At 41.7% G+C, this 23,881-nt stretch overlaps 2 protein-coding genes across 3 annotated transcripts; both read right to left on the reverse strand.

Moving 5' to 3' along the window:
* Window positions 1–2,859: 2,859 nt before the first annotated feature.
* Window positions 2,860–8,717, reverse strand: LOC143538752 (uncharacterized). Its single transcript, XM_077032234.1, has 9 exons — window positions 8,576–8,717; window positions 7,475–8,440; window positions 5,280–7,354; window positions 5,041–5,199; window positions 4,776–4,955; window positions 4,502–4,696; window positions 4,037–4,135; window positions 3,363–3,950; window positions 2,860–3,290 (listed from the first exon to the last, which is right to left on the reverse strand). Exons 2-9 carry the CDS (start codon window positions 8,412–8,414, stop codon window positions 2,922–2,924), a joined length of 4,605 nt encoding a protein of 1,534 aa, XP_076888349.1. The 5' UTR covers window positions 8,415–8,440; window positions 8,576–8,717; the 3' UTR covers window positions 2,860–2,921.
* A 979-nt stretch (window positions 8,718–9,696) lies between these two features.
* Window positions 9,697–12,952, reverse strand: LOC143538718 (ABC transporter E family member 2-like). 2 transcript variants are annotated; one of them, XM_077032206.1, is made up of 8 exons: window positions 12,844–12,952; window positions 12,677–12,756; window positions 12,236–12,540; window positions 11,412–11,607; window positions 11,114–11,299; window positions 10,735–11,004; window positions 10,070–10,315; window positions 9,697–9,982 (listed from the first exon to the last, which is right to left on the reverse strand). In XM_077032206.1, the coding sequence occupies exons 2-8, from the start codon at window positions 12,695–12,697 to the stop codon at window positions 9,863–9,865; spliced, it is 1,344 nt and encodes a 447-aa protein (XP_076888321.1). In that variant the 5' UTR covers window positions 12,698–12,756; window positions 12,844–12,952; the 3' UTR covers window positions 9,697–9,862. The 2 variants fall into 2 exon arrangements, with proteins under 2 accessions (XP_076888321.1, XP_076888320.1); XM_077032205.1 differs by having other exon boundaries at window positions 12,677–12,766.
* Between the last annotated feature and the right edge of the window lie 10,929 nt (window positions 12,953–23,881).

Consider the following 23,881-nt stretch of genomic DNA (forward strand, 5'->3'; position numbering starts at 1 on the left):
CATATAATTGTGTTAATTTTGTGGCGGTCCACGTGTTTCGGTTACGACAACTCCTTTCCTTTTCTATCTTATCTCCTATTTTATTTTTGTTTGATAATCTTTTTTATTATTTATTCCTTCTTTTTATTCAATTTTTATGTGGTTTTCTCTATTTCTAATACGTACTTATCTTAATTTATTTATGACGACTCTATCAAAATAACTTTATATAATTCCACAGTTTTATAAAAGACACCTCAAGATATAAATGGTTTAAAACTATAATGTGTATGTTTTATTTTTGTTCTAAGCTTATTCTATTTCAACACAACTTTGTTACGCATAAATGGAAGACGTAATAGAATGAATCAATGTGATGAAATTAAAAAAAAAAAAAATGTTTGGTTGGCTAATGATATGAAATCAACCATCTTATTCCGTCAAAACCATTCATTCTCACTTTTTTTTTCAATTAATTCCTCATTAGTCATACTCTCTAGACAACACCACCTGACAACTACCTCCGTCACAAATTGACCACCGCCTGACCACCACCACCGTCACCACCATAACCACCACCACCATCTAATTGCCACTGCCTCCACCATAACCGACACCGCCTAACCACCCGCCAACACAGCCATCACCGTCGCCACCACTTGGCTACCACCATTACCACCTGACCACCGCCACATACCACCGACCCCGCCGCCCCCACCGTCCCCACCGTCGCTATTGCTATTTTTTTGCTTTGTTATTTTTATTTTATTTTGAGGTATGTATCATTGTCATTTGTATTTCATTCTTGTGGGTTTTCTTTTTCTACAAAACAACATAAATAATAATTCATTTCATTCTCATAGGCTAACCAAAAAAAATAAAGAAATGATAATGATCCATTTAATTCATTTCTCCACTATATTCCCTCATCAATTCTATTCCCCCCCCCCCCCCACCCTCAATTCCATTACCTTCTACCAAACAGTCTCAGGTATAATAGTGCAAGAAACTTGCATATTCATTGAGATAACGCTATCAAAAACTGTTTTAACAAAAATTACTAATTTGTTAAACTCACCCATCTCTAGCAAGATCTCGACGACATATTTTCTAGCTATATGCAAATGTGTATTTTCTGTTTCGTATGTATGTTATTGCTCAATAGTGGTTTTCTTGAGTTTTTATGTAACTATTTGTATGTAGGTATTGTGTTTAATTGTGTACTTTTTCACATCTTCAATGATATCAAGTTATCAACATATTTTTCAACCCACATTAATTCTTGTAGGTGTCATGTTTACAATAAATTTTAGAGTTTTAGCATACATGCATATGTGAATCAAATATAACATCAACATATGTTTTCAACATACATGTTTGCATTATAAGACAACATATTTTCCAATGTATACCCACGTGTAGCCTGTGTAGGTAACAAAATATAGATGTTTACACATGTTTAAAAGAAAAATAAATGTTTAAAACATATGAAAGTGACCATCAACTATCTTAAAGAATATGATTCAAGAATTCAAACTTAACTTTGATTTGTTACTCTAATCAAGAATCAAAAAAGATACAAGATTTGTGAATACGTGTTGAATAATAATAATAATAATAATAATAATAATAATAACTAACACAAATACGAAATTAATGTTAATAATTAAAAAGAACACATAAAAGAAAAACTTTGATCCTACATATTCTCTTGTTCAATATTGGATTGGCAACTCAATTCATGGTTACCAAATATTTATACTAAACTAATGAAAACCTAATTCTAATTCTCAAATTAAACTAAAAGAACAAAAAAAGTTTGAACGGCCATCAAATGCTGACCATCCGGATACACCTATTTGCAAAATGCCACCTACCCACCCATGTATTCAATCATAGACAACGCTGGTGACCCGGCCCACTACTAATTCTAGAGGAAACCCACCGCCCGAAGACCCGTTGTTGTAAAACCTTTGGCTCACGGAAAATCCAATATTTGAAAATTATATCTTGAATGACTGGAAAAGTTGAAACAATGCCAGATATAATTTGATCATTATGAACAAATCCAAAATCCTTACCGACAAAGCCAATAATCAATTCCCAAGCACCTCCCCCTAGAGAAAGTCTAGAGCTCTGCTCCTTTGGTAAATAAAAAACAAAAAATTAAAAATACGAAACTAAAAAAAAAGAATACAGTAGTCAAGATAAGTATTAATTAATTAACTAATTAATTTATAAAGATGCAATCAACGATTTTGGTGTAATTCTTATTAGTCAATAAGTAATCAGTATATTTGAAAAGTGAAGAGATATTTGAAGTTGACTTGTGACTTGTGAGAAAAGATTTGGATAATGTTGAAGAGATTGACATATAAATCAAAAGGTTTGAAGATAAAGATAGTTTGTAGTCAAGATAAGTATTGATTTATATATTTATTATTCTTTGCTTGTTATTAGGTGTTTTGAGTTAGTTAACAAGTCAATTAACTTACCTTGTTTAGCAAGTTTTGTTTTAGCGTAGATAGATGGTGTAGGCCAATGTATAATGTATTAGTTTGTGAGTTCATGTGTAGGTTCGATACAGTAATAAGAAAGAGCCGTAGTGACTTACCATAAAAATATGGCATTCTTCGTGTTACTCGCTCGTAGTGATTTTAAACCAAAGATATCACAAATAAAATCAAATGTTGTTAGCACATGCCATATAACACCTATAACAAACACCCATACATTATTATTAATTAATGTAATTAAATTATACTTAAAAGGTTCTTGTCCTGTAAATTCAAACTAAAAGTTTATAAATATAAACTATATCAAAACCAACAAAAGCCCAAACTTATTACAAACTCTTTAACGCATATATGTATGTATATCTATCTATCAATCAATCTATAGATGCTCTTCAACCCAACACTCCAGATAAACCAACCAACCACTCAGATGAGCCCGTTGAACTTGATCCTAAAGTAACTGGTGTTACCCAACAGAAACAAGACCAATACAGCAGCTACAGCAAGAGCCCACTTTCCCCATTGTTGCCACCTCTTCCGGTTTCGGTTCACTAGTGGTGGCGGAATGGGCTTCGGTTTCAACTGCTTTGAGTAGAAATGCGGTGGCGGCTGGGCTTTCTTCTTATTATTATTCTTTTCCTTGGAAACGGCTTCGGTTTTGGTTTCGAATTCTTTAGTTACCACTGCTGCCTCGCTGGCACTTTCTAGGCTCGCCATTGGTTCTTCTCCGTTTGTGCTTCCGTCTCCGCCATCTGTCTTTTTCTTCTCCTTCTTTCTCAGTCTCTTCTCTCTCTCCTACAATAACCCACATTATTATTATTGTTATTATTATAGTTATAATTACCATTATGCTTTACTAAAACAAACCTTTTCTTTTTGCTCAGCTTCCTTGCGAGCCCGCACCTCGGCTCTCAATTGGGCTTTTTCAGCATTGCGTTTCTTTCTCTCAAGTGCTTCAGCAGCCTTGGCTTTTTCCTCGAGCCGGCGTTGCTCTTTTAACTTGGCGGCAATCTCTTCTTTCCTCAATTCCTCGGCCTTTTTAGCCAGCTCAATCTCTTCCTCCTTTTTATGGTCAACTGCCAGCTCAGCAACCACTGCCACCTCATCACTTCCCACGGCTCTCGATTTTGCAACACTTTTGGTTTTCAAATTTTGATTCTTTTGGCCCGGTACATTCTCAACAGATTTTTTGTTAGTGTCACCGTTACTTTTAATACTATCATCTGTGTGTTTGTCAGTAGATGAAACAATCTTTACTTGTTCAACAGGTAAAACCACCGGGTTGTTATCAGGTTTTTCGTTCAAGTTACTAGGCAGTACAGGTGCCACGTCATCAGGGACAAGTGGCGTGCTTTCCAATGCCCTTTGTCTTCTGCTTGCATTCATATTGCACCTGTTGATGTAATCTTTTCTGAACTCATCATTGTTGTTCCATTGTTCCATAAATGTCTCCACCTACAAGAAGTGATGTGTTAATCCCATATAAGTAAATGAAATTAAATTACAAATATAAAATAGCGAAATAAATCTAGTTAAATAACCTGATTTGCACACAAACGATAAAGTGCCTCTTTATTTCCATGTGATGCAAAATCCCTTGCTGCTGTTAAATCGTCCTTGAACTGGCGGAAAGTTTTGTTCTGCAAATCGAAGTAGCCAGAATTCATTATTCACAAATGCATATTTCACTCATGGATTGCAAGTTGATACATATTCAAATGTAGCAGCATTTAGATGCATAAACCAAATAATGCACAGCTTAGGAACATAAAATTAGTGAAAAACACCAATAATTGATTAGCCAAAGAAATGGCAAATGTGTTGACGATATATCATCAAATATGCACCGTAAATCGAGCATATAAACCATGAGTGACTTATATCATGAATTTATTAAAAAACAGTTTTTTCAACATGTAATATCAAATCCACACATATAATGTGATTACTCAAGATGTAGAAACTATGCATAATTCACAACATCAAATAATATGATCACAACAAACCTTGTCATATGATAGTTTTTTCAAACTATTTAAATGAGCATACGCATTTTGCCTAACATCATCTGCATCTCTGAATCGAGCTTGAAGTTCTCTTTCCTTTTTACTTTCCTCGTTATATGTTTTCCCAGCTGTTTTGACAGCCGCTTCAGCTTTAGCAGCCTTATCTTTTAATGAGTCCAGTTCTTTCCTCAAAGTCTGCATATAATAAAAAATAACAATAAAGATGATGATAATAATAGTAAGAAGAATAACAAAAACAACATGATTTTTCTACCTTCATACGTTCCTCATTTTGATCTTTCTGGTCAATAGCCTGTTTAATTTCTTCTGGGCTTCCCATATTTGAGGCTAATTGATCACGAAGAGACTTAAGCTGCTTAATCTCACGAATGAACTGTTTTTCATCTTTTAAAAGCAATGTTTCATGTTGTATCATATGCTCCATATTATATATCTGCTTCAAAAACATAAACTTTTAAAACTCTGCTCAAGAATATTTACATGTTTAAAAGACAAAGAAGTGAATCATAGTATCATACCCTGCCATCAATATCTTCAACCGACATTGCATTCTTCAACCTGTTGATGACAACCTGGACCGAGTCTATTTCCTGCCTCTTTAATCTAACTAGCCGTCTTGCTGCGGTTTCCTCTGTTTTTGCTGCATTATATGCGTCATTATGGGCTTTCAACTTTGCCTGTAGAAGAAAATATTAAGCAAATAGCATTAATCACATTTCTAAGTTTTATCAAAATCGATAATTTCAAAATTTCTCACCCTTATCCCTTGGATCTCTGCTCGGACTGCATCTCGAAGGCGTGTCTTCTCCTCAACTGCCAACTGTGCACTTCTAATTTGATCCCTGTAGTTTTCATCTTCAAATCTAGGAATCCTTATCAAGAAGTTATATGGTAAAACCTCAGCTTCTTCATTCTGTACATCAATGGAATCAGTAGCAGAATCCTCTACAGATGAGGTGGGAATCTCATCACTTTGAATGACATCAATGTCTTCGGATTCTACATTCTGTATGTTATGAGTTGTCTCGTGACGCCCAATTGAGCCAAACTCAATCACAGCTCCGCTGCTCACAATTATGTCAGAGAAACTCAACGCGGAATGACCTCCAGTTGGAACATCCTTAACCTCAGTTGCTTTTTCTTCATCAATCTTTTCAACCCTTGTTTCACAATCCATACCTTCATCTGATATGTTCTCTATGACCGGATGAGGTACAGATTCAACAGTTGCATCGTTAACTTCAGTTTCTTTTTCTTGATAATCAGATGCACCATTTTCGACCTCAGTTTCACCATCTATATCTTCAGCAGCTACATTATTTGCAACCAGATGAGATACATGTTCAACAGAAGCATCCTTAATTTCAGTTTCTTTTTCATCATCATCAGATACAACTTCAGCCTTCTGCTCCACTACTATTAATTCATCAGGAGTAGAGAGTGATTCATTGCTCTTAACAACTAGCAACTCGCTGTTCTTGCATTCAGATACCATAAGATCAACAGTTTCAACCTTTTCAGAACTTCCATTCGGTTGGAAGCCTTCTTGAGGTTCATCAATTGAACGGCTGACTTCATGTTGTGAAGTTGTATTTACATAAATAATGGGCTCAATGTTACTTTCTGTTTCCAATGGTACTTCAGCCTCATTGATAGATACTGATGTGCTATGCTCCAATTTCATATCGTCTTCAACATTGTCTGTAACCGCATCTTCTACTTTGACATGCTCCTTTGCGTCTTCAGAGTTCACCACAATTTCTACAGAATCTGCAACTTTGCTTACTGTTTCTGAGCTTCCCTCCATTAGCTCCTCAATTTTCTCTTCTGATTCTTCCTTCTTGCCATTAAGCACTAACGATACACTTCTATCAGCCTCCGTTCCAGAAATCTGAGTCTCTCCCGTCTCCAAAATCTCATCAAAGTTTTGAGCTTTCCCATTGGCTAAGGCATCAATGTCCTTAGACAACACAAGTTCCGAGTCTAGATTCTCTTCTGATTCTGTGCTTAGGCCAATATCTGTCCCTTCAGCTTTCTTGTCCGACACACTCAAAGACTCGGCTTTTATCCCATCACAGACATAAGTTGGCTCAACTTCTATGTTGTCCTCTGAGGTAATAACTAAGAACTCCTGATGCTCTTCTGACTTTCCATTAACTTCCTCAGTATGATTACCACTAGGTTCTGATTCAACTGATGCTGAATATTCTTGATCGTCAACTGGCACTTCACATTCTCTTTCCTTGATTGGACTTCCAAAAGATTCTGGCTTGTCTTCTGTATCTTGACTTGCCAAGTCTTCAGATGGCTTACCAGACTCCTCAACTGTTACTTGATCCTCTCGTTCCTCGGTTGGACTTACAGAAGATTCTGGCTCACCTGCTGCAACTTGACTTTCCAAATCTTCAGATGGCTTACCAGACTCATCAACCGTTACTTGACCCTCTTGTTCCTCAGTTGGACTTACAGAAGATTCTGGCTCGTCTGCTGTAACATGACTTGCCAAATCTTCACATGACTTACCAGACTCATCAACTGTCACTTGATCCTCTCGTTCCTCGGTTGGACTAACAGAAGATTCTGGCTCATCTGCTGTAACTTGACTTACCAAATCTTCAGATGACTTACCAGACTCATCAACTGTCACTTGCCCCTCTAGCTCCTCGATTGGACTAACAGAAGATTCTGGCTCATCTGCTGTAACTTGACTTACCAAATCTTCAGATGACTTACCAGACTCATCAACTGTCACTTGCCCCTCTAGCTCCTCGGTTGGACTAACAGAAGATTCTGACCCGTCAGCTGTTACTTGGCAATCCAAATCTTCAGATGGTATGCCAAACTCATTAACTGTTACTTGACCCTCTTGTTCCTCAGTTGGACATACAGAAGATTCTGACACGTCAGCTGTTACCTGACTTGCCATATCTTCAGATGGTTCTCCAGGCTCATCAACTGTTACTTGACCCTCTTGTTCCTCAGTTGGACTTACAGAAGATGCTGACCCATCAGCTGTTACTTGACTTGCCAAATCTTCAGATGGTTTACCAGACTCGTCAACTGTTATTTGACCCTCTTGTTCCATGGTTGGACTTACACAAGATTCTGATCCATCAGCTGTTACTTGACATTCCACGTCTTCAGACGGTTTGCCAGATCCAACAGCTGTTACTTCACATTCTGCATTGTGAATTCCATTGATAGTAGACTCTGGCCCATTATTAACCATCAATTCACAATCTGTATAGCCATCTGTTGTGTTGATCACAACAGGCATAGACAGGGACTCGGTAACTGTCACATCGGGCGGATGAATAACAGAATCTGACTCGGTGACCGTAACCTGAGAGCTCTTGATTGTGCTCAGAGAGGACTCCGGATCACTAACCGTAGAACCAATATCATCCGTTTTCGTTTCTACATTTGGGACCTCATTAGCATCATCCACTTCTTCAGTACTCTCAACAACCGCCTCACCAAAATGACCATTTACATCCTGAACAACGACATTAGTCTCTACCACCATAGGAACATCGACAGTAGATCCATTTACGAGATCCACATCATCTTTAACCGCTTCAACCTCCAACGGATCAACAGCTATCACCCCATTCCCATTCTCTTTCAATCGATCACCTTCATCAGCCGAATCAGATCTACAACCAAACTCATCACCATTACCATCATCACCACCGGTATCATCCGGATCACCGCCACTCACCTCGACACCACCACTAACAAACACATAAGAAGCCTCATCAGCATCATCCTTCACCTCACCACCGACACATCCATTACCGACATTATTATCCACTCCATTACCTAAACACTTAACCTCAATCTCAACCTTCCGTACCACATCACTACACACCACCTCAGTACCAGCCGTCATTGCCTAATGCCAACCGATCACAAATTCTACAAATTAACCACGAAATCAAACTCAAACACCGCAATTTCAATCAAATCCACAATTCAATTAACTCAATTACGAAATCAAATCACAAAAATGCATAATCTATGAACAATCTAGAGGATCCGAATTGTACGTACCAGTAATAGATTCGGATAGGTGTGATCCGGATCAGATCGGACGGAATCTGACAGATCGAGGAGTATGTATGACGGCAGTTAAATTGAAGGTATGAAGTAAAATTAGGGTTTATGAGAATGCAGTAAGTAATAATAATAATAATAATAATAATCGGAGGTCGAAGAAAACGGAAGCGGGGGATCTAACTCTCTCTCTAGATTCTCTCTCTAAAATATATCATCACACACATAATAATAATAATAATAATAATAATAATAATAATATTGTTGCTGCCGGGGATAAAGAAAAACTTTTGGTTTGGGCTCTTTCTTTTTTTATTTTGTTCACGTCTCACTCATTGATTCGAACTTGTATACTTGATTATATCCAACTATTTTTTTATTTATTTCCTAGGTATCCTTTTCTTTTATTATTTTATATTTAAAAATAAATAAATTTAAATTTCATATATTCAGAAAGATATTTTGTGTTCGATGTGACCCATGTTTGATTATTGTTTTCAAATATTTAGTTTCAATGATACCAGGGTGATGATGGGAGACTAGGCGAGTAAAAAACTCCTCAATCCATCTACAAGAGTTGTCTTGATCCGAGTAATAAAAGTTATCAATATCTTTTAATGAACTTTGCTTGTTTATGTTTATGTATCTAATAAACAAATAAACATTTGATTATAAACTTAAATTGTTACTTTGACTTTTTATTTTGTGAGTTTTGACTTTGACTTTTTATTTTCGGTTTTGAGTATGTTGTTATTTTTGAACAAAGTTATCGTGTTTTCTAGAAAGAACAAAAGAAGAAAAAAAATTAAAAAATAAAAAGAATGGATGAAAAAAAATAGAAAATATAAAGAGATGCATGCTTATTTCATTCATCATTCATAAGTGATACATAGCAATATATGTTTAGAATGAAACATAGTTAATATATAACTTCACTACTAATATAAACAATATAACATGATAAGACATAGATAATTATAAACATAAATATATTGTTTTGTGAAATAGCTTTCACATCAACATATATCCAACAACTCAAAAAATATATTGGGGATTTGAAACCAAAACCCCATATCACGGATTAATGTCATTACATAGAAAACAGAAAACGTTATAAGTAATCAATAGCCCGAAATTAGAAGAACGAGAGTGGTACCTCTATGCTCAACCAATGTTATCTAAAACTCTTTCAAACATAATAGCTAGTAACCACGGTATAGCAACATTGACAGAGGATGGTTAAAAGTGCGCGACTTTAGCTAGCTTGAACCACAAATCAAAAAATTAGTCGTCAAGATAATAATAAGTCCCAACACGTTTCTGCTCTTTGTCCTTTGTTGAATCAAGCTTGTTGATTCTTGGTCGATAATTAGTCGGGTCCCTCCTAAATGTAATGTTGAGATGCTGTAACACATATTAAAAAAACATATTTTAAACTTGGTCAACAAATAGTTGTAGTTTTTAGATTAATAGCTACAATATGAAACTTACCGATAAGAAGAGATTCATCCCGGTTAATAAAGACTGGGGTGAATTTGCGACATAATTGATAGCCGGTGTCCCTTCATAAACAATCACCCGATCCGCTAAATAAGTTGCCATTATGAAGTCATGTTCTACCACAAATGCAGTCTTTTTAGCATGTAGTATAAATCTTTTTATAACTTTAGACGCCACTATACGTTGTTCCAAATCAAGGTATGCACTCGGTTCATCGATCAGGCATATGTTAGCAGGCTACAATCAAAACACAAAAATATTTAGAAATCAAAACAATGATCGGTTGTTAACTAAACGAGAAAATTTCACAAATGGTCCCTATAGTTTGACCATGTTGCAAGTTTGGCCCCTAGATTTAAAAAAATTGCAAACTTAGTCCTAACACTTGTCAGAGGGTTGCACGTTTAGTCTCCAACGTTAATCTCAATTAACTCTTATCAGAAAAGTAATGTCACGTACTCACGTGACATAACTTTTCCATTAAACGACTAAAGGAGATTAACGGTGGAGACTAAACGTTCAACCCTCGACACAAATGTTTGGACTAAGATTGCAACTTTTAAAATCTAGGGACCAAACTTGCAATATGGTCAAACTAGAGGGACCATTTGCAAAATATTTTATAAAAAAAACCGAAAAACATAAATAATAACTACCTTGCCAAGACACAAGCACAATGCAACTCTTTGCAATTCTCCACCAGAAAGATTAGTAACTTTTTGATCCATTAACTGCTCTATTTGTAGAGGCTTTATAACATCAGAAACAAACTGAGGCTGCATATATGAGTTAGGAATGTATTTTTTTAGGCATTCCTTGACTGATTTTTTATACGTCGGTTCGATCTTTTGACATTTGTAAGAGATATTAAACTCGGGTATCTCTATCTCGTGACCTTCCATTGTATCGGGCTTCTCTTTTCCAGCCTACAAATAATATGAACATGAATATGATTGGTAAAATATAAGAAACATTAACAAAAAAGCCGCCCATACCGAAAACTCTCATAACAACAGTTAATAAATAACGTCTCACCAGCATTTTAATAAGCGTTGTCTTCCCGGTTCCATTTTCACCAAGCATTACTATAATCTGAGAATCGGTGAATTCACCCTCAACCACATTAAGTTTAAAACCACCTTTTGTTATAGACATATTGGGATATCTATAACGCGCATACGCTTTAATTTCTTCAGCATTATCCTGTGGTGTCTCAGCCACCTATGCAGATGCAAAAAAATAATAAATAATAAATAAATAAATAAATCAAACACAATCATTGATATTGCAAGTAAATTTAAGACCATGGTGATAAAATAAATGTAAATGTTACCTTAAACGTAAGTGATTCGTCACGAAAACGAAGATTTTCTGTAGGGACATAACCTTGCAAAAAGATATTAATTCCTTCTCTAACAGATAAGGGTAGTGTCACAACACCATATGCACCGGGTTTCCCATAGAGGCAGCAAATGCTGTCTGATAGATAATCGAGCACGCTTAAATCATGTTCCACAACAATCACATAGCTGAAATTGAAATGAAATCATATTATTACTATTAAGTACTGTATAAAGTTTTTATTCAAAGTATGTATATTGTGTTATAGGGGTGCATGAAACCGAAAAGACCGATCTATAGCCGATATAACTGATCCTGAACAAAAACCAACGGTTCGGTTTGCATGTAACAAAAACCAAACCCAATGTATGTATATTTGTATTTAATCTTGAGTGTTATGTAATTTAAAAGAACTTAAATAAATAGTTTAACTAGTTATTTTAGCCCAAATGGATAATAATCAACTAACCATTAACTTGTCATACGATTTAGGCCCAAATTCATTATTTGGCCGATTTTTTTACAGCCCAAAATATGCAAGCCCAAATGGTAAAACCAAAAAAACCAAACCGAATAGTTTTCGAAAACTCAAAAACTGACTCTCCGATTTTTGGTTTCGTTTTAGCCTGAAACCAACCCATGCACACACCTACGACATTACTTATAGTGTAAAAAACTTTAAAACAGACAAAAAAAATTGCGGATCAATCGTAAAAATGACCCGTTTCAACATGAACCCATTTTAACCCGTGTCAACCTAACCCGTTTTGACTTTCACCCAAACCGAACCACCAACAGAAAAACTGTAAACAAAACCTGTTAAATCTTAGCAAGGATCTGATAACTTGAGCAGCTTTAAGTCTTTGTTTGACATCAAGAAAACTTGAGGGCTCATCAAACATATAAACATCAGCATTCTGTATAGCAACAACTGCAATCGCAAACCGCTGAAGCTCTCCTCCTGATAAATCTTTAACTTGTCGGTCGATAACCTGAGTCAACTCAAGGTCAACACAAAGGTCTGCTTTCACATCTCTCTGAGCATGCTGATCAAGAACTTGTCCCACATTCTCTTCAACTGTTCTTTGAAGATGATCAACGTACTGCGGTTTTATTTCTGCCTGTTTTAACAGAAGAAAACCGCTTAAATAAAAGATTACATAAAAATAAAAATATTATCAAAGGTGATCTAAATGAACTCATATACAAAAACCACATATACTCGTTATGATCAACCGAAAAAATAATAATAAGTACCCTTAGATTGTCTTCAAGCATACGTGTAAAGTAGTTTTGCAACTCAGATCCTCGGAAATAAGCTAAAATTTCTCGCCAGCCTGGAGGGTTCTGGAAAAATATTGAAGCAAAGATTAATACTAAACAAAGGTAACAAAAATAATCAAACCGTTAATAAAAATATTTACATTAAATCGCCCCAAATTCGGCTTCAGTTTCCCTGCCAAAATTTTGAGAGCTGTAGACTTTCCAATGCCATTTGTTCCTACTAAACCAAGAACTTGCCCGGGCTTTGGGACAGGTGAAGAAACACTAAACGACCCCGGCAAATTAAGGATAATCTTAGGGTAAATAGATGTTTCCTACGAGGGTTAGGTCCGGCAAAGATGGTTATTATTCTCAGCCTGCAAAACAGACACCGTAAGCTCGTCACTGAGAAGGGGGGGGGGTTCCTCCTTGTGACCACCCTCCGGCGTGAGAATCAGGCTAAATTGCTCTGAATATAAGTGTATATAGAGATAAATAGCTAGAGAGAAGATGATGATACCGTTCCAAGGTGTTGGAGTATTTATAGCCGAAGGTAGGTTTCCAAGCAGGTACGGCAAGCTGTATAATATTCCTTTTCCACCACGATGGGAGTTGGTGGGTAGGCAGCGGCTGATAGTGACATTTTGTACTGGAGCGTGCTCCTCCTCGTACTATTGTCAGTGAGTTGTCACCCTGTGATTGGTTCATGGGCTGCTTTTGTCAGATCTTGTCTATTTGTCCATACCTTGGTAGGTATAGTACAAAAGATCTTCTGGAAGCGTACGGACTGGCTCTTTTGGGCGGGAATACTCCCGCCCTGCTCATTCCTTCTTCAGGTGACATTGCTGAAGTATAAGAGTTAGTGCCTTATGCGTGTAGCCTTACTGTTAGTGCGGGTAGCCTTCCTTCTTGGCTTGTACCCACAGATGCGGGGACAGGCAGGGTACTGTACCAAGGGAGGCTTTCCTACGGGAACAGCTGGCTTACTGCGTGTAAGGTCTTCATCTCTCTGAGCATGGTGGGTCCTGCGGATCCAGTTGGTCTTTGCGCAGACGTACCTTTTCAAGGTGAGTCTTGCGGGTCCAACTGGGCTTTGCGGGGACCTACCTCTTCAAGTCCCCCCAGTCCATTGTTATTCTCATGAATTGTTAATAAGTGAGGGGAACTTTTGGACTTTAAGCAAGGGGTTTTAAAGAGGGATTTTCGTTTTTTAAGGTTCTCCGTAGGGATTCTTCCCGCGGTTTTCCTAATGTCACTTGCAGAAAATTCCCGACTTTTCTGCCCGATCTTTGGGTATGATGCGGGTAGGTGTAACCTCTTCGCAAGTCGGGAGCGTTGAGTTTCACTTGTAGATTCTCCACGAGGTTTTGGTAGTTTTAGACATAGTGATAAGTTATGTTAAACAACCAATTCCACCTTGGAGCTTCAAACAATCTAGTTCTCAACGTTCCCGCCATGCGGGGGTGTTATTTCTCTTTCCGCAAGCATGGCCCATAAGATCGATCTTCTTGGCTTCAATTCCCTGCAAGTGCTAAGTATGTGAAGGGTTTCGCCTTGACACTGTACCCGCACTTGTCTTATGGTTTCTTGCTTTCCAAGGTAAGGGGGTATATTCCCTCTTATTTTTGAATCTTTTTGAATCCTTTTGGAATTCGGAGAGTTTGTGAAAGGATAAGGACAGTCCAAACGGTTGAAGGGACGTTGGCGTCTTCTGACGGTTTCAGGATGTGCAGGAAGTTATGACGACGTGACAGCATGTGGTCAATCAGGACGCTTTTTCAGGCGCGTGGGCGCGAGTTTCATGACACACGCCATTCCGACACCTGTTGCCAGCTTGCTTTATCCACACGTGTCGCCGTGGCATTGCGCCTGCGCTTTCTCTCTCATCCGCATTAAATTCATCGCATTCATTGCGATGAGTATATAAGGGGGAGAGGGTGCATTTCGTCCATTATCTTCACTTCACTCTCCTTTTCCTTTTAATCGATTTCCGGCGAATACTCATCTTTTCCGGCGAGCATTCTCCTGAAACCGCTTTCTTTCATCTTTAACATTTAAAAAATGTCTTCTTCTACTCATGACCCGGAGGTTAACGTCGAGGAGTCCGACGTTTACCTCGAGAACCCGACGTCCACGTCCGATAAGGACGATAAGAGTACTGCTGGCGAGTGTCAGTGTACTCTTTCTGTCGATGTATACCATTACATCGTCAAGAAGTTCATGCTGGAGCCCTATGAGCCAGAGTTCCCGGAGGCCCACTAGACGGTGTACGATGCCCCTAAGGGCAAGATAGGGGTTTACGCTTCGTTCTTCCTATATGGGAATCTAAGATTCCCATTAACGAAGTTCATATACCGTGTTTTGGAGAAACACGGTGTTCATTTGACAGAGGTGCACCCAATAGCAATTGCCAAAGTTCGCCATTTCGAATGGGTGTGCCGTATTTTGGGTATCGAGCCTCGAGTCGACCGCCTGATGACCTTCTATACTTGGAGGTGCATCCAGGGTTGGTATACCCTTGTCACTCGGATCAAGGGTTTGAAGATCTGCGCTACTGAGCGTAGTCTTCGTTCTTGGAAGCCGGAGTTTTTCTACATTTCCGCTCGTGTCGTTCCCATCGCGATGACGTTCAAGAATGGGAGGGCACTTCCCAACCTTCCGGCCTCCAATTACCAGGAGACGGAATGGTTCACCAAGATTTCCCAGATTCGGACTCCTGTTTATCGCTTCGCGGAGTCTGGGATGGTCATGCTTGGGATGAGCCGCATGTGGAAGGATGCCGGGTCTGGGACGCCGCAAATACCCATCGTTCTTGAATACGGTTTGAACTATATTCCTTATGGTATGCTCCGTCTTTTGTGTTGGTTTAGGATTTCCTTCTAACATTTTTATCGTTTTTATTTCAGAAGGGAACAACTTACAGTCGCTCTTGCACCCGCGGGAGACTGGTGGTCCCGCGCGGTTGGGTACTCGTGACCTTGATGAGAACGAGTTGCCCATTTTGGAGCAGACTGCGGATAGATTCGTAGAGGTCTACCCGCCAGGCCACGAGATTTTAAGCGCCACTCGGCCAGGTAAGGAGTTCTTTAATCCTCGTCCTCTTCATGCTCAAACTTCTGCTGGAATTCCTCTGATCTTGTCATCTTCTGATGAGGGATCCGCAGATGGGCCTTTTACCGTAAGGAAAAATAAGGCGGCCAGCGTGAAGGGCAAAACGAAGGTTGCTACCTTCGTTGACTTGGGGAATCAGTCTGACTCCGAGACTGAAAGTGAGGAGGCGGCGGGGAATCTTGGTGGTGACGAGACCATTGTCTCAGAGGTTGAGACAACGGTTGTCCCTTCCGAGCCGCCAAGCGTTGCGAAGGTAACTGGCGTGAAGAGGCCAGTTTCATCGGGTCCATCCCCGCCTGTCAGGGCTTTCAAGATCAGGAAACCAGTAAGTATACTTTGTGTATCTTTTCCGCATTTCCTTCCGCTTTTGTTTTTTTATCTTTGGTTTTCTTTATGCAGGAGTGGACTTATCTGCTTTTGAGAGCGGTGCGGGAGGAAGTGGTTCAGGACCCACGACGATAGGTTTGGTCAACCTATCCGAGGCGATGACCCAGGCGGCTGCGCCTGTTTCTGGTACTGGTTCAGTTGCTTATACTGTTGAAGCGACTGTTCCGGTTATGACGTCATCTGTCATGGCTGTTGTGCCGACGATGGCGTCCACTTTCGTTGCTGTGTTGAGCAGTTCAACTTCTCCCCCGGCCGTCAGTGCCATCTTTACTACATCATTCACCGGACCGGCGGTGACATTTTCTGTGAGCTCATCCGCAGCGTCTACCACGGTTATGAGTTCATCTCAAATGAGTTCATCTCCGATGGTCTCTACCTCAGTGGCTTCTACAGTGTCACATTCGGCGTCAGCGACTACCTCGTCCTTGGCCGGTTCTTCAGGTATGTTTAGAGTTGGGACCTCTAGACTTACCTCTGTTGATGAGGGAGTCCAATCTTTGCCTCCTTCCCATCTCCTTGACCTCTTGGATGGATATCCTTTAGGTTCAGGTGATGGGTTTAGCGGCTATCGGCTTGTTATCGACCCTACAGGTGCGTGGGGTTACTTTGGCCTATTATCCATCCTTGTCATTTTTTCCTAACTGTTTTCTGTTTTCGTAGTTTCGGATTCCAATGAGGTCTATGCCCCAAGGTGGAATATCCGCCGAGGGACAACTCTCAGGACGGCTGCAGACTGCGTCGACTGGGCGCGCCATGCCGCTCCAAGTGGTGCATTGGGGGAGGCCATGGTTAGTTACCAGGAAGGCCAGTTGTCCACCGAGCTCCGAATTTTACTCGCCCGGATGCAGCCGCGTGTCGAATTACTTTGTCGTGAAAACGATAAGTTAAAGACTGCGCGTAGCTTGGAGGGGGCTCAGGTGCGATCGCTGCGGGAGGAGAACAAGAAGCTTGCCGCCACCGCTGCTAAGAAAGAGAAGGCCTTCAAGGATCTTGAGGCCGAAATCCAAGCCAGGCATGAGGCCCGTTCCAAGGCTACTCAAGTTGTTAATGAACAACTTAGGTTGGCTAAGGAAACGGCGCGTAATGCCACTGAAAGGGCCACAAAAGCTGAAGCCGTTGCTGAGCCTCTACGCGCTGAGAATGAAGAACTGAAAGCCAAACTGGAGAAGCTTCAGCAGGCTCATGAGGCTTTGGCTTTGGAGGATGCCAAGAAGCTACAGGAGCTCTTGGATCAGAAGGGTGTGCTTGATCGCACTGAGCGCAAGCTTAAAAGCGTTGAGGAGGCTGCTGCCAAGGAAGTGTTGCTTGCCAACCTTAATAAGAATGAGGCCGAACGCGCACGCGATCAAGCTCAAGCTACCCTTCAAGAGTCCTTGTCCAATAAAGATTGGCTTCTACGAGAAGCGCTGCCGCAGGTACGCATAGCTCAATTATTCTTTGCTTTTTGCTTTTTTCTTTATACTTAGAAAAGTTTTTTTTTTGTGTAGGTTGTGCATCGGATTTTCGCAAACACATCCTATGATGATGCCATGAGTGCAGCCCTCAACGCTTCTCATGAGGATGGAGAGAGAGCTGGTTTCTTGCTTGGTCTAGGATTTGCAGAGAAAGGCATCCCGCCTTCCAAATTTCCTCTACACGATGTTGACACTGAAGCTGCCTATGACCAAGCTGTGAACCAGTATGCTGCTTTCTCTCATCCGGTTGTGGAGAAGGTTAATGAAGTTGTTGCTGCTGATGACGGGCTAGCTGTTCTCAAAGCTTTCCTCAAACCGCCGCAGCCGACTGATGGTGCGGGTTCAAGTGGGTTTGGAGGAAGTGGTCCCGAAGCCTGAATCTTCATAATCCTCCAAGTTGTTAGGATAAATTTGTACTTTTTGTAGGCGGGTAGATACCTAGCCATTTTGTAATGTTTGAACAACTTTTAATGTGAATATAAATGTTTTGTTAACGCCTTGCCTTGTAAACATTATATGATTTGCTCATGCATATTTTAGTTTAACTTAGCAGTTTTCTAAGTGTTTTGAATAAGTTAACCTTTCGACGCGTGTCAGATAATAGGTTAATGTTCTGTTTCCTCTATCATGATTGTGCGGGTAGGACCTTCACTTTCACTTAGTAGGATGACCAAACTTCATCTATGTCTGACCTGCGTGAAGGTTTTCCTCATCTTCCCCTTAGAAATTTTTACTGTTTTTGTGTTTATGCGGGTTGTGCCGCTTTCCACACGCAACGACTTACTTCCTCCCTCACTTATTTATGCCGTGAATACCGGCATATCAGTGTGGTCAGTTCATAAGTATAAAGGTAAGGCTATCAACATCAATGTGATAAGGAGAATCATTTCCATTAGAAGTGGCTCTATGCCTGTTCGTTACAAGTTTGGAATTGATCTACATGTAGCATCTGCGTAATTGAGCTCCATTCCATGTTCTTGGGATGGGGGTGCCATCGAGCCTTTCGAGCCGGTATGCGCCCTTTCCCAGAACTTCTTTAATAATGTATGGCCCTTCCCAGATCGGGGCCAGCTTTCCTGGGCGCTCCTGGTTCGAAGCCTCGTTGTTACGCATTATGTAGTCTCCGACATTGAAGTTGCAGAGTTTCACCCGCGTATTGTAGTACTTTTGCATTTGTCGCTTGTAGTTCTCTTCACGCGCTGCGGCTAAGTCTCTGCGCTCTTCGGTTAGCATAAGGTCTAACCGTCTTTCCGCATCATTGTCTTCTGGTTGAGTTATGACTCTTGGTGAGGGTAGACCAATCTCGATTGGAACCATAGCTTCAGTGCCATAGGTGAGGCTGAACGGGGTTTCGCCCGTGCTTGCTTTTTTCAGCGTTCTGTTTGCCCAAAGGACATGTGGAACTTCGTCCACCCAGCCGGATCTATGCTCCAAGAGTCTTTTCTTTATGCCGTCTACGATGCTCTTGTTTGCTCTTTCCACCTCACCATTACCCTGCCGGTGTGCCACTGAGGCAAAGGTGTGGGTGATTTGAAGCTCTTTAAGCCACTTTTGTAGCTTCTGGTCAGCAAAGTTGGTGCCGTTATCGCTCACCAAATTCTGTGGAAGTCCAAAACGACAAATAATAAATTCCCAAATAAATTTTTTGATATGTTTTGCGGTCGTTTGGGCTAGGGGTTTTGCTTCTATCCACTTGGTTAAGTAGTCAATGGCTACCACTAGGAACTGAACGTTCCCTGCTGCTGTGGGAAATGTGCCCGTCACATCGATGGCCCATTTCTGGAATGGCCATGAAGAAGTGACTGGAACAAGTTCGTTCTTCGGGCGATGCGTGTTGGGTGCGTAGAGCTGGCAGGACCTACATTTTCTGATGTAGGCCAGCGCATCCGTGTGCATCCCCGGCCAAAAGTATCCCGCGTTGTTTAGCTTAGCTACAACTGCGCGTGGACCTGCGTGTATCCCACAGATGCCTTCATGTACTTCCCTTAGGAGGTAGTCGGCATCTTGGTCGTCAACGCATCTGAGGAGTGGGCCAAGAAAATTACTCCTGTAAAGTATGTCATCAACGAGTTGATAGTTTAGTGATTTACAGCGTATCTTTCTTGCCTGTGTCTTTGACTCTGGTAGTACACCCGTCGCAAGGTAATTTATGATTGGCGTCATCCATGTTTCCGTACCGGTTTGGATGACACAAATTTCCTTGTGCGGGACTGATGGTGCTCCAAGGAGTTCAACGCGGATGTCCTTTCCCAAGTGGGTGAAGGCTAACGATGCAAGCTTGCTTAACGCATCCGCAGATTTGTTTTCGCTTCGCTTGATGTGCACAACTTTGCAATCGTTGAAATCGCGCATAAGGGTTTTTGCTTGTGCGAGGTACAGGGCCATTGTGTCGTTCACGGTTGTGTACGTCCCGTTTATCTGGTTGGCTACTAGCATGGAATCCACGTGGGCTTCCAAGTTTTTCACCCCCATCTTACGCGCAATTCTTAATCCGGCCAAGAATGCTTCGTACTCCGCTTCGTTATTCGTACTTGGGAAATCCAGCCGAATAGCATAAGTGTATTCTTGGCCTGATGGGTTAGTTAGTTTCAACCCTGCGCCTGAACCTTCGTTGTTGGCTGCTCCATCAGTATAGAGTCGCCAGACATCGTTAATGTCTTGTGCTGGAGAGGGTTGAGCCTCTTCCTGGCACTCTTTTTCCTGCGAAGCGGGGACTTCTGCAATAAAGTCGGCCAAGACCTGGCCTTTTATGGCTGGTCTTGGCTTGTACTTTATCCCGTATTCTCCCAACTCAATTGCCCATTTGGCTAGGCGTCCTGACAACTCGGGTTTGCTTAGAACGTTTGCAAGTTTGAAGTTGGTGAGAATGGTGATTGGGTGGCCTTGGAAATATCGTCTTAGCCTGCGTGAAGCCTGTACAAGCGCTAAGACTAATTTTTCCAGGGTGGAGTACCGGGTTTCCACGCCTGTTAAGACGCGACTTACATAGTAGATGGGCATCTGGATGCCTTTTCGTTCTACTAGTAAGACTGCCCCGGTTGCTCTGTCTATGGCGGAGAGGTAGAGAATTAATTCCTCCCCCACTTCTGGTGATGTGAGTGTTGGGAGTTCGATCAAGCGTGACCGAATCTCTTGAAAAGCTGCTTCCGCTTCTGGTGTCCAGCGGAAGTGCGTTTTCTTCAAGCATTTCTCAATGTTGACACGAATGGGAACGACCTATTCGCATGGTTTGCCAAAAAGCGGTTAAGTGCGACTAGTCGTCCATTCAGTGTCTGAGCCTGTTTGATGGTAGCAGGTGATTCCATTTTCATAATGGCTTCGACCTTTTCAGGGTTCGCTCTGAAGCCATCTTTGGTAACGATGACTCCTAAGAACTTCCCTTCTTCCATCCCAAAGGAACACTTGCTCAGGTTGAACTTCATGTTTCTCTTTCTGAGCGTGTTGAAAGTTTCTTCGATGTCTTTCAACATCGCCTCTGGCTCGAGGCTTTTGATGACCAAGTCATCCATGTAAACTTCCAAGTTCCTCCCGATTTGGGCACGAAACTCTTTGTCCATCAGGCGTTGGTATGTGGATCCGGCATTCTTTAGTCCGAATGGCATCATTTGGTAACAAAATGTGCCATCGGGCGTCCGAAATGCGGTTTTATCCTGATCGTCAACAGCCATGTGGATTTGGTGGTACCCTTTATACGCATCAAGGAAACATTTAAGGCGAAACGGTGCTAATGAATCTACCTTAAGGTCAATTTCGGGTAACGGGTAACAATCCTTGGGGCATGCTTTGTTTAGGTCTTTAAAATCTATGCACATGCGCCATTGTTTGTTGGATTTTGGTACCATGACGGGATTTGCAACCCATATTTGATATTTACTAACGCGTACGATGCCTGCGTCAAGGAGTTCCTTGACTTGGGTTCTACACGCGTTAGCCTGCTCAGCACCCATTACGCGACGCTTTTGTATGACCGGTGTAAACGCCGGGTCACACTTGAGCTTATGCTCAGCCTTACTTCGAGGTACACCAGTCATGTCAGCTGGTGTCCACGCGAAGATGTCGGCATTTTTTTGCAACAAGCGTTTGAGTAAGGTGCGTGTGGGATTAGTGATCGTTGGGCCAATGGTAACAGCCTGGTCAGGGTATTTGCCATTGAAGGCCCATTCTTCTGGCTCAGAGATGGTTGGTTTAGCCATTTTTGGTTTGGGTTTAGATGAGACGGATGCGATGCATACCTGGGGAATGCCCGTGATCATCGCGACGCCCTCAGCTGTTGGCCATCCCATCATACCATAGACCGAAGACACCAAGGCATTAAATCTTGCCATCCCGTCTCTCCTGAAGAGAATGTCGTATGTGTGGTGTGGCTTCCTCATTACAACGAAGTCCACGTCTTCCGTGCGGGAGTACTTCCCGTCCGTGAGAGTGACGGGGAAAGATAAGATTCCCAAGGGGGTGTTTGTGCTGCCGTCGAACCCTTCCATCGAGGCGTAAACTGTTTCTAGTCGTTCCTTGTCTTCGTCGTCTAGCTTGTCGAAGAATTGCCTATACATGACCGTTGAGGAAGCACCATTATCAGCAAGGGTGCGGGAGGTGTGTAGTGCCCTAGCTGGCTTTTGATGACTATGGGGCCTTCTTTGTTGGGCCCACCTGGCACACGCGGGAAGCGCACTTCTGTTTCCTTCCACGCACTTGGCTCTGTTGTTCGTCGTTTTCTTCCGCTGATGTTGCCGTGAACCATGTGAATGCTGATGTGTACGGGCTTCCTTCCATTACCCTTGTACCGATTGTCTTTCCTCCCTCCGTTCTTTATTGACGCCACGAGGTGTGTGAGTTTCCCATCCTTGACGAATGTTTCGACGACATCCTTCAAAGATGTGCATTCCTCAGTGGTGTGGCCTTTTGTCCCGTGGAAGTCACAGGATTTGCTTTGATCAGCGTTTTGACGCTGTCGGATTATTGGAGCCTTTGGCCATGGGAGCCTCTCGGTGGCAAATATCTCGGTGACGCTTTTGGTGAGTGGCGTCCATCTGGGATTCCGGTTCTACGAGTGCATGTTGTCCCTTCCGCCTAAGAGAGGGCGAGAGCTGGATGAGGTGTCAAAGTTTATCCTTGACTGCCAAATACCAAGCTTCCTCTTTGGATTTTGTCGGGCGGTACGGACGTTATTTTCTCTTGTTCTCTGCGTGTAGAGGTTTGTGCTCTGGGGAAGATTTCTACCCAGTTGCTTCTCCGTTTTGGCAAAGCGTTTAGCTGCCGTCATGATGGCATCCCACGTGGATGGCATGCCATCTTTACCCGTCAACGTGCGGATGAGCTCTGGGTACTCAGCGCCCTGGATGAAAGCGGCGCGAACAAGATCTTCGCTTATAGTGCCCAGACTTAGCTTCTTTGAGTTGAAGCGAGTGATGAAGTCTAGCAAAGATTCGTCTTCCTCTCGGATGCAGTTGAGGATCATCCATTGCTCTTCAGTATATTTTCTTTGTTGACTGAAGTGCTGGCTGAACTTGTGCTGGAAGTCTGCCCAATCATAGATGTGGTGGACCGGTAGACGATGAAACCATGCTCTGGCTGCCCCGACGAGCGTCATCTGGAACATGTAACACCATGTGGGTTCCGTCCAATTACTGACGGTTGCCCCCGCTATAAATCTGTTCAAGTGATCGTCCGGGTCAGATATGTCATCGTAAGTGCCTATGTTGGACATCTGTTTGGCACTCTTTGGAGCGATTGCTTCCGCAATGTCCCTTGCAAATTTGGACGTTCCCGCATTCGCAACAGTTGGTCTGAAAGTTTTGGAGAAGTCACGTGGGTTTCCTCCCGTGTTCTTTGGTTTGAAGGTTCCCTCGAAATTTCTTCTCGAGTGGAAGTCTGCTTCTTTACGCTTCCCTTTCGCCTTATGACGAGGGTTTGCGTCACTGTCAGATTCTTCCCAATCTTCATCATCCAAATGCTCGCAATCATTGCTCATGTTGAGCTGTTTTCGAGTGCTTCCGAATTCGTCATTGGCCTGTTGGAGTGAACGTAAACGTTCGTCCAACTCGGCTTGGAATTCTTTCTGACGTGCTTCCGCCCAAGCTTTAACTTGTTCTGGTGTTTGTCGCGGAAGTCTCGTCTGTTGTTTCCCCAACTGAGTATCAATGAATCCCAGGAGAGGATTGTTTACTGCACTTGCCCCGGCTTGGGTAACCGGGGTAGTGTTCGTAACAACCGTGTATTCACCGGTGTTCCCCCCAGTAGCTGGGGTTGT

This window comes from Bidens hawaiensis, unplaced genomic scaffold (genome assembly GCF_021521415.1).
Source record: "Bidens hawaiensis isolate Kalapana, Puna unplaced genomic scaffold, B.hawaiensis_p1.1 tig00011691_1, whole genome shotgun sequence".
Lineage (NCBI taxonomy): Eukaryota > Viridiplantae > Streptophyta > Magnoliopsida > Asterales > Asteraceae > Bidens > Bidens hawaiensis.